This window comes from Elephantulus edwardii, unplaced genomic scaffold, assembly GCF_000299155.1.
Source record: "Elephantulus edwardii isolate Elephantulus edwardi_28Jun2011 unplaced genomic scaffold, EleEdw1.0 scaffold00137, whole genome shotgun sequence".
NCBI classification, from domain to species: Eukaryota; Metazoa; Chordata; class Mammalia; order Macroscelidea; family Macroscelididae; genus Elephantulus; species Elephantulus edwardii.
Window position 1 is genome coordinate 5,745,858 of NW_006399887.1, and position 10,595 is coordinate 5,756,452.

General features: G+C 37.9%; 1 protein-coding gene across 1 annotated transcript in view; it reads right to left on the reverse strand.

Annotated features, from left to right (window-relative positions):
- Nucleotides 1-5,497: 5,497 nt before the first annotated feature.
- The window catches only part of LOC102862726, a 25,195-nt gene continuing 20,097 nt past the window's right edge, over nucleotides 5,498-10,595 (reverse strand). The window contains exon 2 of the mRNA XM_006894182.1: nucleotides 5,498-5,893. Coding sequence (XP_006894244.1) covers nucleotides 5,498-5,893 — 396 coding nt within the window. The remainder of the gene's footprint in view (nucleotides 5,894-10,595) is intronic.

A 10,595-nucleotide genomic window follows, 5' to 3' on the forward strand; every position in this document is an offset into this window, starting at 1 on the left:
GCAATTTTCTCCCTTCCCACCCCTCCCCACCAGCTCGCTTCCCCCTCCGAAGAGAGAAAAAAAAAAAGAAAAAAAATTCCTTCATTAGTATACAATTCCCACGTCCCTTCCCCCCACCCCCACCCCGAGTACACTTCTCTTTTGTAATTGGGTTATCAGTCTTTTATTATATGACTCTTGTATGAGATGGTATGACCAAAAGTTTGTTCCCAGTCTGTAGGTTTTCTTTTCGCCCTGTTGGAAAAAGATTTTTATGTGCACAGGGATTTAATCTTTAGAAGGTCCCATGGATCATTTTTATCCTCTTTATATTGTGTACAGAGAACACCAAATAGACTAGACCCAAAATGAAAAACACCAAGACATATCATAGTCAAATTCTCCAAATTAAAATATAAGGATAGAATTCTAAAAAGAGCATAAGAAAAGCAAAGAGTTATCTAAAGGGGGAAACAATTAGGTTAAGTTCTGATTTCTCAGCAGAAACCTTGTAAACTAGAAGGCAATGGATGCCACTTTAATCTTAAGGAATTCTGTTGGTATAATAGCTGATCAGTCGGCTGTTAAATGAAAGATTGCTGTTGTTTTGTTAGGTGCCATCAAGTTGACTACAACTCATAGGGTCTCTATCAACAATAGATCAACACCCCTCCATAACCTCACAATTTTTTTACTATCTGGAGTCCATTCTCACAGTTACTGTATCAATCCACTCCACTGAGTGTCTCTCTCTTTCTGACCCTCTGCTTTTCCCAGCACAATGCCCTTTCCAAAGAATGGTCCCTTGTCACATCATGCGAGATAAATTTTCACCATACTTGCCTCTAAGGAATACCATGGTTGGCTTCTTCCAACACACATTTTTGTTTCTTCTTTCTACAGTCCGTTGTTGTTGTTGCTGTGTACCATTGAGTCAGAATCAATCCAAAGCTGACACTCTGGTGGGTTTTCGGAGACAGTTAATCACAAGGGATGAGACTGTCCATCCTTCTTCCACAGAGCAGCTGGTGTACTTGAACCACACGCCATAGGAATTGCAACACAGCTCCTTGTCACAAGGTCACCCGAGTGCCACACCAGGGAGTCTGTAGTATATTAAATACTCTTTGCACCACAACAATTCAAAGGTACAGATTCTTCTGGTTAGAAACTAGCAGCTACTCCCCAATAGACAGCTGTGTCAATTGGCTTCCATAAAGATTTTCAGCCTTGGAAACGGAATGGGCAGTTGTACTCTATTCAGAATTAATATAAGTGAATTTTTTATTTTTTTTTTTTTTAGTTTGGTAATAGCATCTCTAACACCACAATTTGAATGTAACAATTCTTTTCCTACCTTCTTTTTCATGGTTCAGCATTTGCACACATGTGAAGCAGTTGAAAATTCTTAAAACATTACACAACATGGGTGACCCTGCAGGACGTTATGCTGAATACAATATCTCAGTCACAGAAAGACAAATAGGGCATAGCACCGCTGTTATAAAGCAGGTCTGACATGAAGATTTGGGAGGAGAATAGGATAAGAGTGGATATATAATGAACACTATACTGAAATAGATGAAGGAAAGACTTTTAAATTAAAAGGAGCATATGATTAGGGATTACATGTACGACAATAGCCCAGAATAAGAGGTATATTGCAAAGAAGACTGATGGGAGAGAGGGAATTGTGTAACAATGAGTGAATATTTTAAAAAACAAAAAAGTGAACTAGGTGAGGGGGAAGGGAGAGAGGGAGAGGGGTTAAAAATGTACAACAATGAATGAGTGAAAATGTGACTTTTCTGTAAACTTTTGTTAAAATCACAACTAAAATAATTTTTTTTTAAATTCTAAGACTTAGATCAGGAACACCTCAATCATCAGATTTACACATGAATTTAGAAACTTTACAGTGGACTTTTGCAGCAAATTTTCCCAAATGATCAGGGAAGAAATATAAGCAGAATTCTTTCCTTATTAACAAGTAAGAAAAGAATTAAACTGACTTATTTTGGGCACATCACCAAGAAATACCAATCGTCAGAAAAGATTTTATTGAAGTAGAAGATGAGTAAAAACGATGGAAACTCTCAATAAGATGAACAGACACAATAGCCACACAATGGAATCAAGCACACCAATTCTCCTGAAATTTTGTTGTTATAAATAAGGTTTATGTATACTGTTGCTGTTAAGTGTCATTGAGTTGACTATGACTTACAGCAACTCTATGAACAACAGATCTGGACCCTGTGTTATCCAATACCATCTTTACAATCTCTGAAACACTCGAGCCCATTGCTGCAATCACTGTGTTAGTTCACCTGGTTGAGGGTCTTCCTCTCCTTCACTGTTCCTCCACCCTTCCAAGTGTGATGTCCTTCTCCAAGGAATAGCCTCTCCTAGCAACATATTCACATACGATAAAGTTTACCATCTTTGTCTCCAACAAACACCCTGGTTACACCTTCTCCAAGACATAGTTACTTGTACTTTTGGCAGCCCATGAGATCTTTAGCACTCTTCTCTAATATCACAACTAAATGACATAAATTCTTTTCCTGTCATCTTTATTCAATACCCAGCTCTCAAATGCATAGCAAGTGACTGAAAAGACCTAAATGGCCTAAACCAGGTGTACCTTAGTCCTCAAACTCACATCATTGCTCTTCCATAATTTGGAAAGGCCCCTGACTACACACTTTTACAGAGCAATACATCTCCTGATTTTTTGACTGTTGATGACAAGTGTATCAATTATGGACCCAAGAAAGATTAAGTTATTGACAGTTTTAATCTTTTCTCTATCTATCATGATGTTTCCTACCAGTCCAGGGCCAATAATTTTTGTTTTCTTGGCATTGAGAGGAAATCCATAGCAAATGCTTCAAGTTTTCCTCACTTTTAGCAAGCAAGTTTGTGATATCTGCATACCAAAGATTTTTTATGAGTCTTCCACGAAATCTGATGTCACATTCTTTTTAATAGAGTCCAGCTTCTTAAAGAATTTGCTCAGTATATGGATTAAACAGGTATGGAGAAAGGATACAATCTTGATGCACACCTTTCCTAATTTTAAACCATGTTCCCGTTCTCCACACAATGGCCTCTTGGTCTAGGTATACGCTTTGCATGAGCACAATTAAGTGTTCTGGAATTTCAATTCTTCTCAATTTTAGCCCTAAACTCTTACGATCCTCATGGTAAAATGTCTTTGCATAGTCAATACAACACAAATAGACATTCTTCTGGTATTCTTTGCTTTTAGCCAGGATTCATCTGACATCAGCAATGATGATCCTGGTGCCATGGCTTCTTCTAAATCCTGTGTGAATGTCCGACAGTTTTCTTTGTGTTGTTTTAGCTGGTTTTGAATGATCTCCAGCAAGATTTTACTTGAATATGATATTAATGGTATTATTCAAGGTTTCTACATTACATTGAATCACTTTTCTTGGAAATGGGAACAAATATGTGTCTATTCCAGTTAGTTGATCTGTACTCTGAATTTCCTTGGATAGACTGATGAACATGTCCAGGCCTACCTCTGTCATTTGGAAAATGTACACTTGTTTTGTTATACACAAGGCCACCAGACTTTGATGCAAAATTGATGTCAAATAATCATAACAAAAGTAATAACATCTTAAAGACTTTATTTCCAAAGTGGGTCATACTCTTCAGTACAACCAACATATATTTTTAGGGAGCATAGTTCAATTCATACCACTTTAATTCCATAGCTTTAAGTGCTATAAGAAAGACAGAAGAATAATTGATGTCTCTGAGTTATGATGTTGGAAGGAAAGTGATGGATATCTCAAGGACTGCCAAAAAAACCCCAAAAACAAAACAACAAACAATAAAAACCTGCTAAAAAGACCACAAAGAAACCTCTATGGAAGAAGTTCAACCAGAGTACTCTTTAGAGGAAAGTATGGTGAAACTTTGTCTCACCTATTTTGAGCATGTTTTGGAAGTCAGTCTTTAGAAAGATATATCATGCTTGGAAAGGTAGATGGTTAGTGAAAGATAGAAGACACTGAAGGAGGTGGATTGACACAGTGACTGCAACAACTGGCTTATGTATATTAGAAGTTATGAGAGTGGTACAGGATAGAACCAGGTTTAGATCTGCTGTTCATAAGATCACTATGAGACATGGTTGACTTGAAGGAACCTAGCACTACCAACTAAGGCACGTCTGATTCAGATTATGGTCTTTCTTATCACTTGTGATACATCTTAGAGCTGGACAATGAATAAGGATGACAGAAGAAGAATGAATGCTTTTGAGCTGTGGTGTTAGAGAAGAGTGCTGAACATCACATGGACTGCCAAAGGAAGAACAAACAAATATATCTTGAATAGGGTGCAGAGTGTTCTATGGAGGCAAAGATGATGAAGCTTTGCCTCACATACTTTGGGCATGTTAAGGGGCTATTCCTTGGAGGGGGATATGCATGTTTCTCAGAAAGGTAGAGGGTCAGAGAAGGAGAGGAAGACCCCCAATCAGGTCCATTTACTTGGTGAGTGCTGCAAGGGGCTCTAATGTATCAGGATGTGTGAGGATGGCACAGGATAGGACAGGGTTGTTCATAAGGTCACTATGGGTCATACTCTACTAAAGGACACTTAACAACACAACAACACTATCAACAACATAAGTTGTGATTAATATTGTGTGTAGTAAATTTTAATTTCAATATATTATTTGTTTTCTGGATGTTAATATGTAATCCATATTTGGGGCTGTAATCTTTGATATTCTGCAGCATTCCAACTCCAGTTCTCTTCCCAAGCAAAGTTAGGTCATCTGTATAAGGCAGTTTGCTAATGTGTCTTCCTCTCATACAATTACCACATTCTTCTTCATGTAATCTAGCACTTACTATGATTTGCTCAGTATGCAAATTTAATAGGTGTGGGGAAAGGACACAACCCTAATGAATATGTTTCCTGATTTTCAACCCTGCAGTGTTTCCTTCTACTGGTGTTTTGGGGTGTGTTTTTTTAATATATAAAGTTTTTCTTTTATAGTGGTTTACTTACAAAGGTTGTATACATTCTTGATCTATATATAGGTTTTAGATGAGAACAATTAAGAGTTCTGGAATCCACTTTCTCCCCAATGCTAGCCATAATTTGTTATGCTCTACAAAGTCAAACACCTTTTAGTAATCAATACAATAGAGATAAATACCTTTCTGGTACTATTTGCTTTCAGCTAAGATCTTTCTAACATAAGCAATGAAATCCCTTGTGTCATGTCCTCTTCTGAATGCAGTGTGTGTTCCTGGGGTCTTTGTTTTACAATGTATTCAGGGCTGCTTGACTCTTCCTTTATGGCCATTGGTTCTTGATCATTTGCTGCTTTCCAAAATGATTCAGAGAGGACCAACTTTTTTGGTATAGGGATTCTATATATTTCAACTTTACTGGTGGTTCCTTTTTTTTGCTGCTGGTTACACTTTAATACATCAGATGGGCTTTGGGGGACAGTGGGGCACATTCAGTCCTTCTTGGCAGCTGCCTTCCTCATGGCGGCCAGGACATTGCTGAGTTCTTCTCGCTTCCTCTTGGCGCGGATGTGTGTCCCCACCCTTTTCTTGATGAACTTGAGGGCCCGCTTGTCCTTGGAGACCTTGAGCAGCTCCATGGCGCGTTGCTCATAGGGTGCGAAGCCACACACCTCCCGGATCATGTCCCGCACGAACTTGGTGTGCTTGGTGAGGTGCCCGCGGCGGCGGCTGTGCCTCGGCTTGCTCACGTTCTTGGTGACTTTGTGGCCCTTGTTGAGGCCCACGGCCATAGGGTAGCGCACTGCCGTGGCTGCTGCACGTCGATGGCTGCCGCGGCGGAAGGTACTGGTGGTTCCTTCATCATCCAAGACTTTGTCTGTAGCATCCTTCAGTATTGCAACTCAGCCTTAAATTTAGTTTTCAGGTCTTTCAGTTTGAGAAATGCTGAGCAAGTTCTTCACTTTTTCTTTTCTAACTCCAACTCTTTGTATATTTCATTATAATACTTAATGTTCATGAGGTCATCTTGAAAGGTTCTGTTTATGTCTTTTACTTCAGCATTCATTTTTTTCCTTTGTTTTCACCTCTCTAAATTTCGGTGGAAATTTCAGAGTCTCTTTTTATATCCATTTTTATTTTTCCTATGTCTTTCTTCATGGATGATATATTTTATGTCATCCCACAACTCATCTAGTCTATGGTCATTAGTGTTCAGTTCATCACGTCACCATTGTTTTTGTTAGGTGCTGTCCAGTCGAGTATGACTCGTAATAACCCTATGAACAACCAATATAAACCCTGTTCTATGCTGTGTCGTCTTCACAATCTCTGACACCCTCAAGCCCATTGCTGTAATAACTGTGTCAACTCACATGGTTGAAGTGTCTTCCTCTCCTTCTCCATCCCTTCACCTTCCCAGCATAATATTCCTCTCTAAGGAATAATCTCTCCTGGCAATATGCTCAAAGTCTGTGAGATGAAGCTTTATAATCCTTGTTCCAAGGAATACTCCGATTATACCTCCAAAACATATGCTTGTTCTTTGAACATTCCATAGATCTTCAGCAGTTTTTTCCAATACCACAATTCAAGAGCATCAATCTTTAGTCAATGTCCAGCTCTCAAACACATATCAAGTGACTGAAAAGACCATGACCTTAATCAGGTACACCTTAGTCCTCAAACTGATATCATTACTTTTCCATATCGTGTAGAATTCCCTAACTACAGACTTTCCCAGTGTAATGTCTCTTGATCTCCTGACTGCTACTACAAAGTGTCTTGATTGTAGATCCAAGTAACATGAAGTTGTTGATGGTCTCAGTCTTTTCTCTATCATAATGTTGTCTATAGGTCCAGTGGCAAATATTTTTGTTTTCATAACATTGATACACAATCCATTTTGAAAGCTGAAGTGTTTAATCTTCTCCAGTAAGTGCTTCTAGTCCTCTTCACTTTCAGCAAGCAAGGTTGTGTCATCTGCATAAAAAGGGTAGTCATATGTCTCCCTCCAGTCTTGATGCCATTTACTTCTTAGAGTCCAGCTTCTCAAATAATTTTCTCGGCATGCAAATTAAATGGGGATAGAGAAATGACACAACTCTGATGCACAGCTTTCCTAATTTTAAACTATGCAGTGTTCCCTTACTCTGTTTGCACAACTACCTCTTGGTATGGGAGTAGTTTTTGCATGAGTACAATTAAATTCTGGAATCCCCATTTTCTTAATGTGAACCATAATCTGTTATGATCTACACAGTCAAATACCTTTGAATAGTTAATAAAGCACAAATAGAGATTCTTCTGGTATTCTTTTCTTTCCACCAAGATCACTCTATTTATATGATCCCTGGGTGATACAAATATTTAAAGAACTCTATTACTAATTAGAAGCTTGTCTGCTGGAACCTACCCAGAGCATTTAAGAAGATGGGCCTTCGAATCCACCAGATGCTCTGCTGGGGAAGGAGGGACAATCTCCTCCTGTACCAGTCAGATCTGATTTGACGGTACATGCACACAAAAATAATAAAATAAAAAAAATTTTTACAAAAAGGAGATGGGCCTAGTGATCTATTTATGAAAGGTCACAACCTTGAAAATCCTATGTAATTACACACATGTTGTTGTCGTCAGGTGCTCTTGAGCCTAGTATGACCCATAGAAACCTAATGAACAACAGATCTGACATATCTTATGCCATCATCACACATCCTGACACATTAGCTTGCATTGTGGCAGTTACCACGTCAGTCCACCTAAACAAGGGTCTTCATCTCCTTCATTGACCCTCTAACTTCCCAAACATAATGTCCCTGTCCAAAGAATAGCCCCTTCTAGCAGCGTACCTAAATGTGAGGTGAAACCTCATCATTTTTGCCTTCAAAGAGAATTCTGGCTGCACTTTCTCTTAGACCTATTTGTTTGTTCTTTTGGGCATCCGTGGGATGTTCAGTGGTCTTCTCCAATACCAAAGATGAAAGGAATAATTTCATCTTCTGCCATTCTTATTCATTGTCCAGCGTTCAGATGTATATCAAGTGATTGGAAAGACCATGACCTGAATCAGACATATCTTATTCCTCAAACTGACGTCATCACTCCTCAATAAATTGGAAAGATCCCTAACTGCAAGTTTTCTCAGTGCAATATACCTCCTGATTTCCTGACTGCTTCTACCAAGGGTGTTAATTATGAATCCAAGTAAGATGAAGTTATTGAAAATTTCAATCTTTTATCCATCTATCATGATGTTTCCTATTAATCCAGTGAAAGTATTTTTGTTTTCTTGACATCAAGAGGCAATCCATATTGAAGGCTGTATTCTTTGATCTTCTGCAACAAGTACCTCAAGTCCTCCTCACTTTCGGCAAGCAAGGTTGTGTCATCTGCATAACACGGGTTATTGATGAGTCTCCCTCTGATACAGATGGGACACTTTTCTACATAGAATCAAGTTTTTAAAATAATTTTCACACCATATAGATTGAATAGTTATGGAAAAATAATACAATCTTGACACGCTTTCTTCCTAATTTTAAACCATGTGGTGTTGTTCACTTGCTCTGTTCTGCGTTTTGCGTGAGCACAATTATATTCTTTGGAATTCCCATTTGCCCCAATGTCAGTCTTAACTGCGATACTGAACACTATGGAACTGGGGTGTCAAATGTCAAAAGGTTACAAATGGTGAACAGGTTTTAGTAGAGTTCCCAGATTAAGACAGCTAAGAAGAAGAATTGGCCATCCACTTCTTAAATAATGGGCCTGTGAAAATTCTATGAACGGTTAAATAATGTGTATCGCTATAGTAGTATAGGAGAGCCCAGATTGGAAGTCAGTTGAAATGAGTAAATATAATGTTAAATGAGTAAATATAATGTTAAATTAGTAAATATAATGTTTAATAGATCAAACACATAATTGTACATAGCTTGAATGTTGAAAACCTAAAAATAGTGAAAAATGAAATGGAACACATGATCACTAACATACTAGGCATTAGTGAGATGAGATTTGGCCACTGTGAACCAGATAATTATGGTATACTATTCTAGAAATGAAAAACAAAAGAAACATGGCATTGCATACACAGTCAGAAATTCAATTTCAAGTTCTATCCTGAAACAAAATATTGTGAGTGATGGGCTATTATCGATACATATACAAGAGAAACCCATTAATACTACAATAATTCAAATATACACTTCTACATCTAGAGCAAAAAAGGAAGAAATTGAAATTTTTAAGCAAATCTTGCAGTATTAAATTGACCAAATATGCAATCAAGATGAGTGACTGCAATGCAAAAGATGGAACCAATGAAGAAGAAATAATAGTTGGAAGATATGGGCTTAATGATAGAAATGAGGCTGGAATGATATATAATTTTGTATTTTCAATAATTTATTAATCCCAAATACCTTTTTAAAAAAGACAGAAATGATAATTATATACATGGACCTCACCAGATGAGCTGCATAGGAATCAGATTGAATATATCTATGGAAGGAATCTGTGGAGAAGCTCAGTATCTGCAGTCAACACTAAGCCAGGAGCAGATTGTGGATCAGACCATCAGTTACTCATGTTCAAGTTCAAATTGAGGCTGAAGAAAATGAAAAAAAAGTCTAAAAGAACAAAGATATGATATTGAATCTATTCTATCTGAATTTCAAGGTCACCTTAAGAATAGATTTGAAATATTGAACACTAATGATCAAAGACCAGAGGAATATCATCCATAAAGAAAGCAAAAGGTCATAACAAAGATAGAGGAGAAAGGGGGGGGAACCCCACACAACTAAAATGGATGTCAGAAGAGACTCTAAAAATTGCCTCAGAGTGTCAAGAAGCCAAAGCAAAAGGAAAACATGAGGAAGGTAAAAAAACAAACAAACAACAACAATAACAAAAAACCCCCAAACCTAAACAGAAGGTTTCAAAGAGCATGTCAAGAAGACAAAGCTAAGAGTTGTAATGAAATGTGCAGAGAGCTTGAACTGGAGAATAAATAGGGGGAAACTCGCTCTGCATTTCTCAAGCTGAAAGAAGTGAAAAATTCAGGCCTCATGTTACAGTGTTGACTTAGGGTCATTATAAATTGAAATGAACACAGCAGCTAATAACAGTTCCACCTATGCCACAGTATATTAATTTTACTGCTGTGTACAAGAGAGCACACTTAGGATTGGCTAACATATAAATTAGTGAGACTGATTCAGGACAGAGCAGAGTTCAAAACTGCGTATGTACCTAGGGTTGATATGGGTTGCAGGCGACTTGATGGCACAAAATAATAAAACAATAACAGTGTTTCACAAACTTCATACCACACTTACAAAGTTTATCAAAACATGTTTCTTTGTGTTAATTTTGTGAGCTATTAATACAGACATGAGATTGTTTGATCATAGAGTATTAACAACTTCAACTTATAAAGTTCAACTAAGGGTACTGAGGAGGGGCAGGACCTCTATGAGGTGGATTGATTCAGTGACTTGGATAATCGGGATGGGAGTGTCAGAGACAGTGCGATTGGCACAGGACAGAGCAGAGTTTAGGGCTGTTGTACATAGGGTCACTATG